This window comes from Epinephelus fuscoguttatus, linkage group LG7, assembly GCF_011397635.1.
Source record: "Epinephelus fuscoguttatus linkage group LG7, E.fuscoguttatus.final_Chr_v1".
Lineage (NCBI taxonomy): Eukaryota > Metazoa > Chordata > Actinopteri > Perciformes > Serranidae > Epinephelus > Epinephelus fuscoguttatus.
In genome coordinates, this window is record NC_064758.1 from 11,175,287 (window position 1) to 11,196,435 (window position 21,149).

The 21,149-nt window shown below is 40.8% G+C and overlaps 1 protein-coding gene across 6 annotated transcripts in view; it reads left to right on the forward strand.

Moving 5' to 3' along the window:
* The window catches only part of LOC125891320 (vitamin D3 receptor A), a 104,976-nt gene that overhangs the window by 74,557 nt on the left and 9,270 nt on the right, over window positions 1-21,149 (forward strand). For all 6 annotated transcript variants that reach the window (XM_049580487.1, XM_049580491.1, XM_049580486.1 and 3 more), the window contains 5 exons: window positions 7,268-7,452; window positions 10,313-10,412; window positions 13,224-13,401; window positions 17,582-17,733; window positions 18,416-18,532. In XM_049580487.1, coding sequence (XP_049436444.1) covers window positions 7,268-7,452; window positions 10,313-10,412; window positions 13,224-13,401; window positions 17,582-17,733; window positions 18,416-18,532 — 732 coding nt within the window. The remainder of the gene's footprint in view (window positions 1-7,267; window positions 7,453-10,312; window positions 10,413-13,223; window positions 13,402-17,581; window positions 17,734-18,415; window positions 18,533-21,149) is intronic.

The window sequence follows — 21,149 nt, forward strand, 5'->3', positions numbered from 1 at the left end:
GTCACTTTCCAAACAGCAAACTTTCTCTTGGTAAACTGCAGTGCGTCTGCCAAGCACTGTGGGGTGGTCAAGATGTTCCTTTGATGGTCTGTTGTTTTTTGTGGACTCCTGCCTTAATGATGCCATCCAGGGCTCAAACTTGGCTGGAGGCTGACTGGTTCAATCATGTTCCCGGCCTCAGAATAGCTGCTTTGACGGCTTGTGCCAAACTTTGACCAAACTGTGCCTATTCATGATTGGGGTTCGTGCTGCATACTTGGATGTCCTCACCACAAGGAGTGGTTCTCGGCAGTCCGCTCCTGGCTTGGGACTGGATGGACATTGGAGCACAGCCAAAGCCTAATTAATGGCGGTGGGTTAAAAGAGATGAAAGCCAAGTAAATCCCTTGGTTAGCTAAGCAGTCAGATTCATTCAGTTGCCTTTTTAAGCCCCTGTAGCCAAACTGTTGTTGTTGTCTGCGTTGCCACATTATGCGGTTATGTAATGCCGCTTCTGTGGTTGCAATTCAGGGTGCAATCACTGAAAATCCACTTCAAATATAGTTGTTTACAGCTTCCAGGAAAACAACCAGTGTTTAGTATGAGGTGCATGATCTGAGCACTATTTAATTTAGAGTCATCCGTGCCATCTCATTGGTCTCTTAAATTAGCAGTTACTGTACAGTGTGTATTTATTTGGTGTATTTATTCCTTTGATCTAAATATGTGCTTACCATTGTCAAAGTTTAAAGTTGAAATGTTTGGTAACAGATTTAGAAATTGCTGTATTAATAGACCAAAACATTCAAACAGTTTAACTAAAAGCAGATTTAGAGGAGGTTTCTGCAGCAGACCAATAAAATAGTGTATGGAGCTTTTATCCTGCATTCAGCCCACATAAACAAGGTCTCTATCTCTTAAAAACAGCACATGGCATGCCTTTAAACCTAAACAAATAGCATCATTTGATGGAGCTAAATTTAAAGTCAGCTAAGTATGAATAGTGAGACAGCGTCTCTGTTGCTGCCAGACCGTCAGATCGTATGTGCGCGTATCGTGACCTCATGGCTCGAGGCCTGTCTCTCTTTGGCAGTCGTGGTTTTTCAGGCAGTCATGCTGTCTGTCCGTCTGTCTGCACAGTTGAGCGCTTCAAGGGCAATCGGTCACCGTGGCAGCGAGTCAAAGGCATAATATGGGCCGAGGCATTCAGGGGTCAGTGCATTACTCCAGCAGTGACTGCAGTGACCCACAGAGCCAGGCTTCAGCCTTGGGTGACAAGAAACTGTGAAATACCAGCCATAGCAGTACATTTTCTGTCATGCTTTTGAGCAGTATTTCTATATTCTGCCTTTCTTTGTACCCTGTGTGCTATTTTCAGGGTGCCACTATATACTGAAGAAGAAAATCTTTGTGCAAACAACTTGCTAGATATTGTAATCAAGATATGAAATGTGGTTTAGCCTATATTTTTTATCCTTTTATTGGGTTCAGAGGTAAATATTAGCTCTGTATATATAACTGCACAATTCTCCTTTTGTTGTATTAGCTGTCTTCTCTGTAGAGCATCTTGTGTGTGTTTGGAAGCTTGCAATGTGTTCATAAGATCAGATACTGGAGACGTAACACTCTTCATGCTTCTGTCTCTGGGCTCAATGGAAACATCATGTTCCGAAACAAGTAGTAGACAAACACATACCTGAATGGAGTATGTTTAATATATAGTTTATACATGGACAGATTATGAGACGATTGGCTCCTGGGCACAGATATGCAAAAGGCCCCACATCCTCTTCCACATAGTAGCAAGACACGCAGACTTTATTGTGGGTTTGCTTCTCTTTGTAGTCGTTAGGAATGTTTTTATGGTTTTATTCCCCTTTGAGCCAATTTTGTTTCTCTTTGTAATTTTTTTTTTGTCCGTTTGTATAAATGTCATTTTGTTTGTCTTTTAGGTCATTTTGTGTTTCTTTGTGGTTGTTTTTTATCTCTCTGTAGGCATTTGGTGGTTGTTTTGTCCATTTTTGTAGGTTTTTTTTTTTTGGTGTCTCAGTGGTTCCTTTGCATCTCTCTCTAGTCTTTTTGTGTATTCACGCTGTTGTTTTTTTGTGTCTTTGGTTTTTTTCTGTCTCTTTCAGTTATTTTGTGTGCTTTTTGGTAATTTTATGTCTCTTTGTAGTCATTTTGTGATTCCTTTTGTGCCTCATTGTGGTACATTTGTGTGTCTTTTCTGAGGTCATTTTGTGTGTATTTTGGTAAATTTGTGTCTTATTGTAGTTGTTTTGTGATTGTTTTGGCCATTTTTATAGTTTTTGTGTCTCTTTGCTGTTTCTTTGCATCTCTTTCTGGTCTTTTTGTGTATTTTCATGGTTGTTTTGTGTCTCTTTGTAGTCATTTTGTGATTGTTTTGCCTGCTTTTGTAGTTATGTTGTGTGTCTTTGCAATTTCTTTGCATCTCATTGTGTTTTTTTGTGTATTCTTGTTTTTTTCTCTCCTTGTAGTCATTTCATGTCTGTTTGGGGTACTTTTAATTATGTGTCTCTTTGTAGGTCCTTTGCATCTCCTTGTGGTCTCTTTGTGTATCCCTGTGGTTGTTTTATGTATGTTTGTAGTTATTTGGTGTCTTTTGATGTCATTTGTGTATCCTGGTGGTCTCTTTGTTGTCATTTTGTGGTTGTTTGGAGCACATTTGTAGTTATTTTGTGTCTCTTGGCATTCCTTGCATTTCTTCGTGATCATTTTGTGTATTCCTGTGGTTATTTTGTGTCTATTTGTCTTTAGTTGATTTGTCATTGTTTTGCTTGTTTTTGTAGTTCTTTTGTGTCTCTTTGCAGTTCCTTTTCATCTCTTTCATGTCTTTTTGCGCCTCTTTGTGGTCATTTTGTGTCACTTCCTGGTCGGTAGGTGTTGACTTGAGTCACATTTGCAGGCGAAGGCCCAGGGGCCCCCTGACATTCTGGGCCCGTGGGCCTGTGCCTGGTAGGTTTAGTACTGTATCCATTTAGTTATGTGTGTATATAAAGTTTTCATGTGTGTGTTTGTTCAGTTTGCTCCTCTATAATGAAACGCACATATTTTGCATGGTTTGTATTTTATGACATTTATAATCATATAAGTCAATTAAAACAGTGACAGTGATATAGTGTTAAAATGTGTTTTAATTTAAGTAATAAAGTAGCTCTTTTTTAAGAAAGTGGTCTAACTAGACATGTTGCACAGGAGGATTTTTTTCAGACCACCTCATTACAGATTTCACATTCACACACGGAACATTTGAGCCGCCTGTTTTTCATCTTTATAAAATCTCTTCAGGCACCGCTTGTATTCCAAGGTTTCCTGTTTCACACCACGAGCGGCCGATGTGCAGCACACATCCAGATGTTGGTCATTCACTCTGTTGCTGTCTGAGAGGCGTCTTTAAAAGAAAAATATTGTACTGCGGGAACAGTGTGTTGTGTTAGGCTTAGGGCATTCTCCTTTGTGTGTTGAAAGAAGCCTTTTCACAACAACAATTTAAACTGGAGCAACCAAACTAACAGCAGCTGCTTAGTTCGGGTAGACCTCAGAGGGCTTTGAGATACCAGCCATAGGAGACTTGCTCCTCACTGTGATTTATAATTGAAATTTTAGAAAGCCAGTAGACTGAGGTGCTGCTGTTTATAAGACTAACTTGGTCTTTCCTCTATATTCATCCACTCATGGCCCACTACAGGTGAACTGTCAGTAATTGGTGCATAATATTGCCTTATTTATCAATGCTGCGCAGCAGTTACGTGGCCACAGTATGTTAACAGCTGCACTGTTCTGTGATTTGCTGCAGTAAGCTGATGTCTATGTAAAGCTACAGGATTACTTTACACGAATTCAGCACATCCACCATTCTTCCCAATAGCAGCATTTGAAGATCCTGTGAATTGTTTTTAGCTTCTGTACTGTGACATATTTCATAGTGAAACGGAATATTTGAGCGATGTACTGTAATGTGGGATGTAGGAGACTAAAAAGTGGGCAGGCTTAAGAGTTAAGTGCGATATGGAGCTACAGCATAGTCCACTGCTAAGCAGACTGTTGGCTCCACACACACCTGCCTCAGTGTTAGATCAGGAGAAAGATGAAGGAGAGATAAATGAATTAGACCTGTGCCACATTGTTTTGGAAATGAAAACTAAAGTTTTGCATGCTGATATGATATCCAAACAACCATCTCCTCCTATCGCTGACCAGTAACGTGTGGTTTTATGTAGCTGGTGTGGCAAGCTAGTTGCTCAAAGTCTAATTTGATTTGATGAACTTTTGTAAATGCCCCTGAGTGCAGGATGAGTATCAAACATTTGAAACATTTAAACTGGTTTTACAGGGATTTTGATGTAAAAAATAATCTAATACTGATTTTTTTTTTAAACATATATTTGGTATATTACAAGAGACAAATATTCGATTAACACAGGGACACAGAATTAAAGGCAGTGTCTGTGATGTCACACTGATGACGCATTCTTCAAACGCTGACGCCGGATTTCCACTGGATGCATGTCCGTTGCGGAACGGCAGCGCTGGTTATCCGCTGTGTGCTCCGCCGTCCGTCAATACCCACCAGCTTCGTTTGCTGTGCAGAGCGGTGCAGCTCCGCCGGAGGACATCTCGGTGCACTGCCGTGATTAATATCTCTTCATCCATGGTGTTAACGGGGTGAAATGACGTCTGAAAACCTCTGACCTGTTGACTTCAGGCCTGCCTCTGTCCATTATGTCGTTTTCAAGGTGTAGTGCAGGGAAATATGATCCGCGTGAACACTGTATTTTGTTTTGAAAATGAACCGGATGTTTTATCGTGTTTCTGTGCACGACTTCCTTCCCCGCACGATCTGCTCTGTGCTGAATTGCTGCGTTGTGCTCCGGCGTGTAGAAGCACCGGCTGAAGCTCCCAGAATCTTCAGTCTGACATGGCTTCCATTGAAGGCGATTTACAAGGGGGAGGGAATTTGATTTTTTTCCCTAACCAATCAGTAGAGAGATCAACGACTCACCCAGAATCTGACATCATTAGTATCCATGCCTCGGGGGTGCTGAAAACAAGCGAGCATTGCCCGTTTAAAATGTCTCTGTCGTGCACGCCCAGCTGCATCGCTGTTAAATCCAGTTCCTTAATTTGGTCCTCCATTAACGCGAGTAGTGGCGAAATACCCCGATAGCATTGTTAATGTGGTCTGTAGGATCTGTAGCGGTCGCCATTGTTGCTATCCTCACCAGTTACCCACCGGCGTACAGCTTGACATCAGCGTGGCGCTGATTGGCTAATCGCTAGACCCCCTGCGTTCATTGGTCCGTCTAGCGTTTGGACGAGATAAATCACAAATTCATTGCGTAGTATGCCAGACCAGAGATGCAAGCCTACTCAGTTGAGTGGGCGGGGTCTATGGTCTGGAACCAGGCTAGGAACGCAGCACAGCCGCAGACGGTGGAAACACACACATTGACTCCTATTGGCTCCGCTGCTGTGCCGGAGCGGAGACGCAACCAACATGCATCCAGTGGAAATAGGCCGTGAGTTTCTTCTTATCTGGAACGTCCACTCCAGAAACTTTTCTTGTACGCTTCTTAGGATTTTCTACTGTGGCTTCTGCCGTACTCTTAGCGGTTGATCCATCTCTCCCCCCTTCCTACCCCATTTAGCTCTGTCCCCTTGACCTAAAATGCAACACTTCCTGTGCTTTGCTGTTGGAAAGTGGCCACAGAGACCAGAAACTACAACTCTGGTTTTCTGTGATATACAGAGAGCTTTCCTTAGTGGCGACAGGTTTAATCAGCAAAGTGTGAACTCGTTTGGCAAGGGCTTGAATGTAACAGATGTTTATACAGTATATAAGTAAAAGTTCCTCAGTCTAGCTTTAAATTATTGAAAAAGATGAAATCACTTTAATTCACAATACTCCTTTATGTCTGGGATTGCAATTTATTTTAAATCCAGTAGAGATAGATGTAAATCGGTTGCGATCTGTAATAAATAATGAGTGTTGTGAACATAAGATTACAAAGTAATGTGATTCTCTCAGACATGTGGAAGTGGCATGCAAACCCAGGAGTTCCCGCAGGATCCTCTCATCTAGTCAAACCTAAAAGAGTCACTATAAACAGTATGTCTAATCCTTTCTGCACCACTGTTCCACTCTGCCTGCAGTCTCTGCTCTTGCAGCATGAATAAGGCAGAAGGCACTTAAACATCCAACACCCGCCACATCAGCCATATAAAGAGACAGCAGACATGACAGGCCTTTTCTGCGTGCGGAGCTCAGGAGATGTATGGTTCATGTAACCTGGGATGGAAATATTTGGAGCTTACATTACAGCTACTTCACCTAGTTTTGAAAGCTAACTTTGTTTCACTGCTGACAAGTAGCACTTTTTTCTCTTAAAGCCATGATCCATCCTCAAACTAAGTTTATTCGAAGTTACAAGAACTGCTTTCCTACAAGTGTGGATCATAACTTCATTTTCCCAATTTCCCTTGTTATGCCTCCAGATCGGCAATAGCTGAGGCCAGAGGCATTGTCTTTTCTGGGTTGTCTGTTCCCCCGTACATCCATACATCTGTACAGCCATAACAGTCAGAAACAAAACATGTGACAAAATATCAGTCTGAGACATTACAAGGGGATTTCATGCAAAAATGTTATTGTCATATTTTGATCTTTGGGGAGCATTGTTATTATCCAATGTCACACAAAAATCTGGACACGTTCTCAGATTCATTGTGACCTGAACGATAACACACTTTAAGGGTTATTTCTGTGGTCTAAGACAAAATTGTGATGTCATCCTGTATGAAGTCTGGAGCTCATGTTCACCAATACTGATTGAACTTTCCATGGCCATAAATATAACATATTATAATTATTCATTTAGGTGGTGTTCCCCTTTAAAGCTCCTCCAGAAACATTTAATACCTTCAGTTCTTTCCTGTGTGCATAATGTTAAGAGAGTGTGCTGTGTGACACCGTGTGTGTCGACCCACGCATGTGTTTACTCTCATTAGATAACACACACTGAGGAGGTGAGATCAGTTACAACCTGATTATACTTGGAATGTTAATGGAGTTGCCTGTTGATGAGAAATCTGAGACTTGTTTGCAGCTGTCTGTTTTTGTTCTTTTTAAATGTATTCAAATTCATTTTGCATCTGCATTGGCATGAGTACAATCTATTAATGTAAGGAATTTATGCGTATGTGTGTGCTAGTCAGTTGTTCATTATGAGAGATTTTGATATCTCTTTTATTCCATCCTCTGTTGCAGTCATCCTGACAGACGAGGAGGTCCAGAGGAAGAAGGATATGATATTAAAGAGGAAAGAGGAGGAGGCAGCCCGGGAGGCGATGAGGCCACGTCTGAATGAGGAGCAGGCCCGGATCATCTCCAGTCTGGTGGAAGCTCACCACAAGACCTATGATGCCTCATATTCCGACTTCTCCCGCTTCAGGGTTAGTTCAGTACACTGTTTCTCCTCTTACCAAAACCACGTTCAAGTTATCATCTGTGTAGCCAAAATCACTTTGTTGTTCACCATAAATATGGGTGGAGCAGGTCATGATGTCATGCAAAAGATGGGAGGGTTGCCTAACACGCGGCAACAGGCTGTAATAGGACATTTTCCAGTAAAAAACAAATTGATACAGAAGCAAGACAAGTTAGATACAGCACAGTGTACTTGCATTATATGTATTTTCAAGTTAGTGGCCAGCCACAACAGAAACTAAATTCCTTAGAAGTTAAATGCTAAAGAACTGATCAGACAAACAAAATGTAATAATAGAATATGGATACCATCTGCTCTGGTTCACTACAACACTACAGACCTTGGCATTCTCTCCTTTAGTTTGTACCCATGGCTGTAATTGGCTAAAGTAGGCTACAATTATACCTAAAACAGCAGGAAAGGCTGCCACTTCTTCCTGTTGGATTCTCAGCAGGGGGGAGAATATGTAACTGTACTTAACTACTTTATACCAGGGCCAATGAGAATTCTTAATATTGTTTGGCTGGATTTACATTAGTCATTACCCAGTATAATGGGACACCTTTGATGTTTGTAGTTTTAAATGAATGCACCAGTATTATATTGGAGGGCAAAGACAGCACCAGAGAAGCTAAAAGATCTTGAAGCTAGCCTCATTTGTGTGTTTGGTGTTTCTATGAATCTGGGCATCCAAACCAACAGACTATAGGAAGAGAATTAGCGGGATACTCCACCTACAAAATGATCATTTGCACAGTGTGTCAATCACTCACCCCATGTTGCATCCATGAGGTTTTACTGGCATGCTTTCACATTGAAAAAAGAATCCAAAAACGAAGAAAATCCATATCAGAACATCTGTTTACAAACTCTCAACAACCCTTGCAGTGTAATCCAAGTCGCATATCCAGTCGTACACTCAGTACTTTCTAAACACATGCATTTAACAATTCCTCATAAACATGCATGGATAAGGTTAAGGATAAGGTGTGCTTTTGAACTTTGCTATGGAATACACAAGTTCAAATGCAGGCGCTTTCCCAGGCATGCTATGCTGGGCTTTATATTTTATTTTGCTTTAAAATTCACTACTAACATTATGGCTGCACGGTGGTGCAGTGATTAGCACTGTTGCCTCACAGCAAGAGGGTTCCAGGTTGGATTTCCAGCTTCCTCCCACAGTCCAAAGACATGCAGGTTAGTTTAATTGGTGACTCTAAATCGCCTGTGAGTGTGAGTAGTTGTCATTCTCTACATGTCAGCCCTGTACCCTGCTTCTCGCCCAGTGTCAGCTGGGATCTGCTCCAGCCTCCCTGCGACCCTTAACAAGATAAGCGGTTACAGATGATGAATAAATAAGTAAATGAATGGTGATAATGTTATATAAATATCACAGGTTCTGGCCAACGGGTCAGTGAGTGACAAAGCAGCGTTCCCAGAAAGTTATGAATACTTAGGCCTACAGAAACATTGCACGCAGTCGCCCATCTTACACCTTCTCTTCCCCTCTCTCTGTCTCTCTCTTTCTCAAACACACACACCTTGGAGAGCACTGCATCGCTCAGTCCTAACTATCTCAGACCTCTGTCTGAGTCTCTAGTCCTGATAATTGTGTGTTCAAAAACACATGTTTTTGTCCCTTCATTAGCAACAGTGAAGTTGATAGTCTGAAGTGAAAAGGAGATAGACTTGAGGCATAAAAATTCACATTTTTGCAGCCTGCGCAGACAGTAGCACTCTTTGTTTGTCAGGATTTTAAAACTGCTGGTTCGGCCTTTTGAACCCCTTCCTGTTTAGCTAGAGGTTGCCTAGCAACACAAATATTCTGAGGTTCAGGAACTGTATTTTATGTTTCAAACAGAAAGATCAAAATAAATTATGTAAGTGAATTAACAACTGATTTGATTATTATGTCATTTTGTTGGTAAGTGGCTATGGGCATATTATGATAATAAGTATGTAATATATAGTTAAGAGTGCAGTCATGTCTAAATTTTGATTTCTTTGGTTGAGACCATTGTATAAAAAAACTTCTGTTGCATTTTTGTGTACTTCACTGTTTTCTTTATAATTTATCTTCTCTGATCTTCACGTCAGTTAAGATCACACGAGACACTTACACAGTTAGTGACAGCCAGATTTATTAATGTGTGGTGTTAAATAGCTTTACTGTGTGTGGGATTCAACACCGCTCCTTTGATTTCCAGATAGCTTTAAATAATATTGGTAACCACAGTCATATTTACTTCAGACCAGCATGTCAGCCACCGTCGCCTGTGTGTGTTTTCAATTTACTCGACACCCGTAACATGAGTCACCGAAGGCGTGATCCGCCCGACAGCGGCGTCGTATTTTCTTCCCCCACGTCATGAACTTGATACTTTCAGATGACGTTCTCTCTGCGGACCACAACAAGTGGGTCGTCGGAGTAAATGAGATCGAGGATGCAGATTGGATGGAACGTCTGAGAATGTCTCGAAACACATTTTCCCTTTGTCTGTGATTTATTATTGTCAAGTGTGATTCGAGGACACACTGTGCAGACGGCCACAAACACCCTCATGTTGAGTTGTGGGTGTCACTTTGAACTCGCGAGTGTAAACCTTATAAGGATACTTTACTACTTACTACTTACTTTGGATATGCACAGTTGTTTTCTTTAAGATAAAAAAGGAGATGCACATCTTATAAGAACATGACGATAGCAACAAACTTTAAACTTCAGTCTCTGTGTAAATGTAACTTTTAAAACGTTACATTGCAAATGTTTTACGGTGATATATTCTTTGTGATATTACTATTTGTGTTTCTCTGTGTGTTCGCAGCCTCCAGTGCGTGAAGGCCCAGTAACACGCAGTGCCAGCAGAGCCGCCTCCCTTCACTCTTTGTCTGATGCCTCCTCTGACTCATTCAACCACTCACCTGGTGAGATGCACAGAGTCCTTCTTTTCAAGGCCTTGTTCTCTTTCATGCTTCAAGGTTAACTTCACCAAGGACAAAGTTGTGAGGGCCTCTGCAGTTTAGAAAACACATAGAAGCATAAACCATCTTTCTCTGCTTTTATCCTGAGTTTCAGTGTATTAATGAAAGCCCATTCAACATAGGAGTGTGGGAAATTATTGATTAAATGTGTCATGATTTTCTTTTGAAATATATGGGGCCCTACTGAATCGATCATCAGACCATGATCTAAAGTGCAGGGTGCAAATGCATTAAGGGCATGTCCAACTCCACTTTTGCTGGCCAAAAGGCACAAAGTAAGGCGCGAGGGGCAAAGTCGTATTTAGTCCCTTAATTAATCATAGTTGTGTTTTGTGTGTGACATGAATTCAACCAATCAAAGTGTTATCTCCCCTGCCCTCTAAAAGCCAGGTGCAGCTGCTAAATAGCAGGAAAATACTGAGCCATTCTGACTCAAGATGTGGTTTTTGTTGTTCAATGGTGCAATTTCTTACACAATATAGATGCTGGCTGTGAAAATGACAACTACAACCCCTATTCTTGATGCAGAAAAGTAAATAATCTGAAATTAAAAATCCAGTTTTGAACATCATTATTGCCTTTGGACAAACCAATTGAACGGTGAAAGGTGAAACATAACAGATGTAGACGTGTGTCGTGTTTAGGTCTGACCAGAATGCTTCAGAGCTTTGAAGCTTTAACTGTTGACAGGGTAATTGATGTCCAAATCAATATATGAATGCTGTTTTTATATATCTAAGTAAAGAAATAGTAATGCAGGACTATTCATCATGAATCATTACAACATTAATTATTATTACTTATTCTCAGACAAAGACGTGTGAACTCTGTGATAGTTTTGTGTCTCTGACTCACTGTCATCTAACATCAGTCACTAGCAGTCCAGCCTCACTGAAATGGGCCAATTTAACCAAGGGCTGGTATATCGATTTTGTACAATATATCAATATATTTTCAAGCACGATATGAATTTAGACAATACTGTTAATATCAATATAGGGTCAAGTTGCGCCACATAATGCATACCAGTGTTCATCTCTCCTCTCCAACACTCTCCACACATCTCCACCCCTCTCACTCACTCACAGTTTCTCCATCAACATGGAGAGAGGCACAGAGCTGCTCCTCTTTGTAATCTGTCTGTTAATTAGTCTACAGTGTGAAATCTGTCTATATGTTGCACAAGCTACAATAAATCAGTCTGTTAGATGAATGAAGTTACCGCAGTAGCACATGTACAATGCTGTGGGCATTTTCCTCTGTGACTTTTAGCCCTGTTCAGTCAAGCCATGCTGCGCCGATTTGTGTTTCCGTTATCAGTTTGGACGCCTACTACTCTATAGGAATTCAAATATTAGAGTTAGCAGTACTTTATTAGCGGCTTTTCTTCAATTAAGACAAGTGTAGTAATATTACAGGGCAGTAGAGTACAAGCAGAAACAGCCTCAGTGAGATGTTCATGAAGAGCTGCAGACAACAGGCTCTTAGTGCACCTCTGCAAACAGCTCACCTCCAACAGGTAAACTTCTTTTACCTGCCCTGCTATGGAAAAACACATGCAGCAAAAGTAACAGGGGACTTTGAACTGAACATGTAGCCCTCTTTGTAGAAAATACCGACATATGAATTTTTGTCCACATTGCCCAGCCCTAGTTTGACCACATGCGACAGACTTACAGATACAGTACGCCAGCAAGATGTTGATAAAGTCAAATGTAAAGAACAGTTTCAAAATTTGTGAGGATCATCCACAAAAAGTCTAGTGCCAGTTATTCCAGGGAAGCTGGCATATCACAAATCTACAAGCTTAGCACCTGAAAAACTGTAAGTTACAGCTTAGCCATCCTGCAAAGTATATGTCTTGTCTAGCTATTGCAGCTAATAGTCATTATATTCTAGGTGCACTGAACTGATTTTTCAAAAAAAAGTGTGTCCTTGTCTGTCTAAATCAGAATCGAATCATGAGGTGCCTAGAGATTCTCAACCCTCATTCAACATCTACACTTGTACAATCATTTCTGATTTACCCAACCAGGCTCCTCACTGGAGAAACAAGCACATGTATCTGTATTTGTTACACTCATGGCATAAAATCCATTGTGCTTAATGTTTTATTCATTCTGAAGACTGTTGTGTGTTTGTCTGTCGATAGTTTGTCCTCTGTGTGTCCTTGTTCCTGCTCATAGGTACTATTCAGTAGTTTGCATTCAGAGATCCATCTTTTTGTGTTAGTTTGCACCAAAATACCAGGATGGAGAGTGAAGGTGCGATTTTGAAGTCAAAAAATGTTTTTGTTTTTATTTTGAGTCGATCAAGGTCGATTTAACAGCATATTCACAGGTCTTTAAAAGTCTGAAAAGGTCAGCAGCGGAATAGCAGAATAGTAGAAATAAAATAGTTATCTTAAGTTTGAAAGACATTTTTGCCAGCTTTTTGTGTTTGCTTGTTTTTTAATTTAGTGTTTAATCAGAATTCAAGTAGAATATCTAAAACATTTTCTTTAAAAAATGTTTTGCAAAAATAAATATAAATGGTCAGTATTCAGTGCTCGAGACTGTAATTTGCCCCCTGAGATGTTTAATTTAACGGCACTGTGAGCACACCTGTTGTCTCACCTCATTTAACCTGTCACCAGCTCTTTGCTATTTCTGTGTTCAGAAAGCTTCACTTTAATCGCTTCCTTACTCAGCCCCTCCCCTCTCCTTGTTTTTGTCCTCTGTACTCATCTTGTCTCCTAATCTCTGCCTCAAACAGAGTCTGTGGACACCAAGATGAACTTCAGCAACCTGTTAATGATGTACCAGGACGGCGCGAGCAGTCCAGACTCCAGTGAGGAGGACACAAAGCTCTCCATGCTGCCCCACCTGGCTGACCTGGTCTCCTACAGCATTCAGAAGGTCATAGGCTTTGCCAAGATGATCCCAGGCTTCAGGTACAAACTCAGTGCATTGCAGTGACAGCTGATAGATTTTGAGGTGTCATTACAAGGTGGCATTATAGATTACCGTCCAGCACAGTGTCTCTTTTTTTTTTTTATGGCTCTGCACAGGTGATAGCCGTGGCTGTGGCATTATGTTTTTCGGTTGTCTGTCTATCTGTCTGTCCTATTCTTGCGAACACGGTATCTCAAGAAGGCTTTGAGGGAATTTCTTCAAGTTTTGCATAAATGTCCACGTGGACTCAAAGATGATATTTTGTCGTCATAGTTCAAGGTCATTTTGACCTCATCTGTCTCATTCTTGTGAATGCGATATGTTAGGAATGCCTCAAGGGAATGTTTTCAAATTTGATATAAACGTCCACTCTGATTCAACGATGAGCTGATTAAATTTTGGTGGTCAAAGGTCAAGGTAACTCTGACCTTGTCTGACACATTCTCGCAAACGCGATATCTCAGTTGGCATAAGTGTCTGCCTGGCCTTAAGGATGAACTGGTTAGAATACGGTCAAAGGTCAAGGTCAGTGTGACCTTGCGTCCATCTCCTTCTCATGAATGGGATATTTCAAAAAGGCCTTGAGGGAATTTTGTCAAATTTGGCACAAATGTCCAGTTGGATTCAAGAATGATTGATTAGAATTGGGTGGTCAAAGGTCACCCTGACCTCACAAAACATGCTTTTGACCATACATGTCCACATACACATATCCAAAAGGTCAGAAGTCAGCTTCACTGTGACATTAAAATGTTCTGCATAATCACTTTTCTGGCCGTTACTCAACACCATATCTCAGGAACAGAAGGGGAGACACTGGCCTCTAGTTTTGCAGACCGGGTGAGGCGGAGGCGCAACGAACCTGTGCTTCGTGAACTGGGTGTGGCCAGGCAGATTTTGCAAGTTTGACACACCGTGCGCCTGGCGCAGCTGCTCCTCTTTCCCACCTCCATCCCTCCTACCTGCACGAGTCGGAAAGAGGGAGGAGAGAAGGCGTGGAGTGGGTTTTACACACATCACAGCAATCACATGAGCCCCTCTCCTCGCCCTTAAATGCGCCGCACGAAAGCGTAATGAGAGTTTACTCAATTCGCCATGGCAGAAGAGAGCAGCAGCGTCAGACGGCCAAACTTCTCCCAGGAGGAAACTGATGTTTTGGTCCGGGAGGTCTGCTCGCAGTGTCCGAATATACAGAAATGTGAGCAGACCTCCACGGGCTGATGATGCAAAGGTAGCCTGGGAGGAGGTCACCACAATTGTAAATCAATGTTGCGTTTCTCTCGTGTGCGCACACGCTCTCTCTTTCTCTCTCACAGTCTCATTCTGTTTTTTTTCTTTTGACTTTCCTAAGATGACAGATGCTGAATATATACTCCCTATCTGATGCTGTGGCTGTTTGTGGTTGGCTGAGAGGGATGTGAACTAATTAGTTTGCAATTGTGTTAATCAAATCAGGTTGGGTTTCCATTACGCGTGCCAAACGTGCCAAACGGTGCCAATCCACTTTGATCTGACATCAGATGTGATGGGACAGTCGATATAGAGATACATTTATGTGCTGATTGCAGATAGTTGCATTGAATAGTGGTTCCTGTGGGTATTTATTGCATTGTTAATGTGCCTGATATTCTGGAAACCTGCCTGTGAGGATTTGGTGACGTGTGTGCACTGTTCGCCGGTCAGCCAAACTTCAGCTTGCGCTCCCCCTGTGCTGACAGTAGACCTGGTTTCAGCTGGCGAGCTTTTAGCGCACCTTCAGCGTAGCCTTTTGGCACGAAACTGTCACTGCGCCAAGCTGGATCTGTCACCCTGTCTGTCGCCACACCCATCTCACCCATCGCACCAGGCAACTAGAGGCCATTGTGTCACATATTAAATCGGTGACACTAATCTCGGGTGTCCACCTTGAAACTGATTGTATAGATATTCTGTGTTGCTGGGGGGAAGATGTGTGTTAAGCATTCATGTTTTCACAGACATGGATGTAAACTGTAACTGCAACTTGACAGGTCCGCAAGGCAGTAATTCTATTTTTATCATTATCCTAGGGGTGGACAAGGTCAGAATTTTCATAGTTTGTCATGGGGGCTTTATTAACATTGTGTGTAAAACTGGTTTCTGAACACTACTTTTTATAGACCTTGATTCAGAATTTTGATTTGACAACAGCAATGAATCACTCGTCACACAATGTCAAGTCAGCTTTAGTGGTATTTGCATGATTCTCACTGCATCTAAAATGACTCATTTGATCTAATTTGATTTGTATTCTTTTTAAATTTGCAACTAATGTGGTAATAGATTCATCGTTTCAGTCATTAATCAACCAAAAACACCAAACATTTGCTGGTTCCAGCTTCAAAAATATGAGGATTTACTGCTTTTGTTTGTCTTAATAGTGATAATAATAATAATAATATAGAGATTGTGGCTATTTTTCACTATTTTATTATGAAAGGATTAATCGATTGATTAAGGAAATAACTGTCAGATTAACTAATAAAAAATAAATAAAACCTGCTAGTTAAGCTGACCTGTATCTCTGATTCTCCCAGAAGGGCTCTGGTGCCATAAATCATATTCTGGCCATGTTGAAAATTAAACTTAATTACCCCTGCAGCTCTCTGCTGCTAAACTGAGTTCAGATAATGATCCTTTGACATGTAAAATTCTGCTGAATCCAACCAGTAGCACGTACAGACACGAAAACTAGCAGCCTGAACAAGCTCCCTACCCACACGCAGAGCACATTGATTTGCTGCCCACATGTATGCGGAACATTATTGGTTGAGGTGAAGATGTTATTATCACTTCCAAACAAACAAGCTCTTCCAGGAATACGCTGGAACAGGCTGTAGCTTTATGAATGCGTGCTGAGCTCAGAGATAAGTTTATAAATGTATGCACATGAAGAGACCATGTAATAAAAGAATAGAGAAGACCCACATGGGCATGCATAATACATGTGTGTGTGTGTGTGTGTGTGTGTGTGTGTGTGTGTGTTTGCATGTTATGAAACAGATATAGAACAATAATTGTTGATATTCAGCCAGCTTTATATTTACATACATTGTTCCTACTGCTTGCCTTGTTATGGAGCTGAGTCTCAGCTGTGTGTAGTTAGGGAGGATTTCCTTTGGGAGTATAGAAGTCAGGGATTTCTCTGTTTACCTCGAAGATACTGCAGAAATATGAAAACCTGGAGCTCCATGCAGCTCTAAGCATTGACTAAAGGTAGTTGCTCAACAAGAAATTCTTCATTGGGGCTGCTGAAAATCTTGGAGTAGCACACCAAAACTAAAACCCATAATTGAATTTCAAGAATTCAGTAATGCTGTTAAACTTTATAGGCTAATAAGTTAATAACTATGTCAATATGAGAGTAAAGAAATTGCATATTTATATATTTTGGCTTCTTATTTTACAGATAGTCTTAGTAATTATCTGATGTACATAAACTAATACTGATTGAGTTAACATTTTGAGTTCCACAAAAAAAAAGGCTGGTTGTTTTTTTCCTTGAAATATTTACAATAACTCTGGTGCAACTTTTGCAATTTGTTGAAAAGAAACAAGAAAAGAAGACAGGACATCCAATTCACTGCAAAGTAATGAGGGGATAAGAGCTCATTTTCTGCACATTAGAAGGCTTTTTTTTCAATGATAGTGGTGCTAAGATAGGCACTTTATACACCCGTCAAATGGATGGATTATCTCGGAAAAGGAGACACAGACTTTAACAAATTTGTGTCCAGAATTTGAGAGAAATAATTCTTCTTTGTGCAACTTTGGCTTGTGACAATAGGAGCAAAAACGATAGTGTTGCATCCAAATTTTTGTTAGGTGTATTTTTTCTGTCCCGCAATGTATTGTCCATTAATGCTCAATACAGTCATGTACAATAAGTACAACACAAAAACTGGAAATGACTATGCAGTTCCTTGTTCCTTTATGACTAGAGTAATATGAATATGAGAGGGTTTCTTTTGAGGAGTTGATACAGTACAAAGACAACCGTTGTCCCTGAAATTGAAAGTAAAGAATAAAGTAAAATAAATTTGGAGCTGAAGTAAAGACAGCACCAATGACACCTACTCTGCCCCAGCTGGTTCAATCAGATGTGCAAAGAGGCTCTAATTTCTACATTTATGCAGTAACATCTGTGACTGTGTGTTCCAGAGAGCTGACAGCAGAGGACCAGATCGCTCTGTTAAAGTCAAGTGCCATTGAGATCATCATGCTGCGTTCAAACCAGTCGTTCAGTCTGGAGGACATGTCCTGGAGCTGCGGGGGACCTGACTTCAAATACTGCATTAATGACGTTACAAAGGGTTGGTTGCATCTCGCTGTCATGGCGCCACAGTGAAGCTAATGAAACCGGATTAGAGGCTCTGTTTCGTGTTTTTTGACTGCAGAATCACAACATAAACACATAAGGAGCATGTTTAGACTGCACACACAGAGAACTTGCTTATTGATTACACATCCTCGCAATGCACACACTCTTCGTCTTCCTCGTGTACCCAATGCTCCGGAAGTTTCCATTAAGGCTGCAACATAAGGCATTTAAAATGTGCCTGTGCGCACAAACACACACTCTAAAGGAGAGAAAAGTGTTCATTGTCGGAGCTGATGACACAGCTGTGATTTCTTTCTTTCTTTCTTTCTTTTTTTTTTTTTCCTTCACCTTATATAACAGATCCTTACAAGGATCACCCACACACTGCTTTTCTACGCACACTTGCACATTACTATGAGGTTTTGACTTCAGGTATTTTCATGGAAGCAATAAAGCGGCCACAAACACACACTTAGTTCTTATTCACTCACACACGCAGGGCAGGAAGTGACGCTCTCTGTCCGCAATGTACAAATACACACACAGAGTTAATGATTCTCCTTTGCAGCCCGCTGCTGTATAAAGTGCATTTTCATTCATAAATCAATAGAGAAGCATCATAAGATGTAACTGACTCTGCAGTGCTAACAGTGTGTTTGTGTTGTCCTCCATAGCGGGTCACACTCTGGAGCTGCTGGAGCCGCTGGTGAAGTTCCAGGTTGGTCTGAAGAAACTCAACCTGCACGAGGAGGAACACGTGCTGCTCATGGCCATCTGTCTACTCTCCCCAGGTACTGCTTGTGTTTGTGTGTTAATTTGTGTGTTCACGGCGTAGGTGTATATCCAGCTGAGGCATTTTTTTGTAAGAGTGAGAGCGTTGGTAGATTGACTCACCAAGAGTGTTAGTAACTAACGAAGTCAAGCAAAGAAGAGTAGAAAACAGTGTAGCTTGCTGAACAAAATGTACTCAAGAGTTAGATCCAATCCTGTTTCTTAGTTTTACCTCTCGTTTTTGAGTGCCCTTGTCCCTTGGAACAGGAAGTTACAAGGAGTAGTGTTTGAAATCTTCCCATATGAAATGGGACAACCCTTCAGGACCATGGTGTGTCACCAGTAGTTGTAGATGGCTTTTACTGAGCAGACGTGACAATGGCAATAATGGTTTTATCACAATTACATTTGCCATTTATCAGATGGAGATACAAAAGCATGGGCACTCGTGATACGTTCACAACTGAAGTTTCACACTATCAGCACAAATCAGCAATTAGCTAGCTAGCTAGCTAGTAGACATCGGAATACTACTATCAATTTTTTGTTCTGCTTGTTATAAAGGAAAAGGCCCATAGACTGGTATACACTTGTATACAATACTATATACTATACTTGTATACAAACATTATTGGGTTCACACACTTCCAAGGGGCAAAACCGCTTTGGTTCCACATCACAAGATTGTAGTCAACCATTGTAATCAGTACTTTTAGTATTATTTGTAAATTCTTGTTGGCTGAATTGAGTGTCATATTAGAGTTAGGTTTGTTGTCTTTAATTTGCATATTAATACATCATTATAGAAATTGTTAGTGAACAATAGTTGACAGTTAGTAGCCCATAGGTATCAGGTCTCTGATTAAAGTTGGGTAGGTTGTTCAAATAAATGTTCAGCTAAAAGTAGCTTGCTGAAACACAAAAACTTGTACGGCTGATATGTCCTATGAAGTACACTCATGCATGCCAAAGAGGGAGTTTGTTTTCACGCAGTCCAACAAGTCCGCCACCGGTGAAGAAGCAATTTGACAAGCACCTCCAACTGTTCCACAGTCTCATATGTTGACGTAATAAATGTCATGTGAGGGCATGTTAATCGGAGTATGTATGGCTGCTTGTAAACAAGAGTGTTATATTCATTTTCATCAGCCATGTAAACTGCTTAGTAGGAACAATGTATTTTTTGGAAGATAATAATATACAAATAACAGAAACATACTAAATATAAGGAGCATATTTGTAACCTAAGTGGCACTAAGCTAACTAAGTCAAAATAAAAATGTTAATGACAAGGAGACTTTATGACCTGCCACATTTGAAAGAATTGTAAACTGCACAAGATGTGAGACAGTTGTGACAACTAGCTAAGAAGGTCTGGGATAGTGTGGAAATGGCTGGCACCAGTAACACTGGAAGCCAAGGTATTTACTGTTATTAGGAGCATGGGAATCCCAGTCTGCCTTTTTATTAACCTGGATCCATATTCTTCTTCTGTTCTCCGCAAAGGGATGTGATCCCCTTGGAATATTGAACATTTTCCATCCATCTTTTCTGCTGTTGGTGTAGTTTACTACACAACAACTCTCTGCCATCTCTGCTTTGGAGCTTGGCACTGCTAGATGCGCCATAAAGAGTGCCGCTTTCTGCCCCCAAGTTGCACATGCAACTCTGTGACGATGTTGTCTATCATCTATAATACATTAAAATGACATTAGACTAAAGATAATACAATGGTTATCATGATTTAAATCTTCATTTTCTAAAGGAAATACATTTGTGGGTTTCTTTAGTTGCTCATACAGGCATCTTGTCAGTGATTTCTCAACACTTGGTTCGAAGTGTACCTCTGAAAAACCTCCTTTTTGAGGACTGTGTAGCTCTAAAACTTTACCCTTTCCCTCTATCCCAACACTTTACCCTACCCCTCTATCCCAGCAAGAATCAGGGCACCCTACCCCCTGACAAGAACATGCAAAACAGAGGGGTAAGAACAAGTGGTGCAGGCAAGGGGTGTATAGGGATTGAGTCTTAGTGTGTTTTTGATGCTGACAGTAACATATGAAAAATCATGAAGTATGAGGTTACCACACAGTCAGAAATGAATGTTTGTGAGCTTTTATTGAGGAGTTGAGAACAGTTAATGAACATAATCACTGGATGAGGTCATCAAGCAGCAAGGCCACTTCAAGAATAGATGACGCATTCTCATTCACCATCTAAAACATTTCCAAGGCTCTCTGTCTCCACTGTTTACCAAAGACCTTTAATAAATGCCATATCCAAATTTCTGTTCATGACCTTTCAAAGTCAAAGAAATATAGGTGAGTAATCTTAAGATATATTCATAACACAAGAGAAAGAAAAACAATGACACTCAGAACATTTATAAATATGTGGATTTGCTCATAAAAAAATTAGATTGTAACTCAATTTTTTTATAGTAAGACTCAGAACATCCCATTAAAAAAAGTTTGTTTTGTTTTTATTTGTTTTTATATCCCTTGACAGGCCAGATATTAGGACCCTCATCCACACCCACACCCCCTTCAGCACTGCCACCTCTACTGCCAATCTTCCCTTTGCTCTAACACCAACATGAAAAATGTTAACTAATTAAGTGACCAGCTTTATCGCACA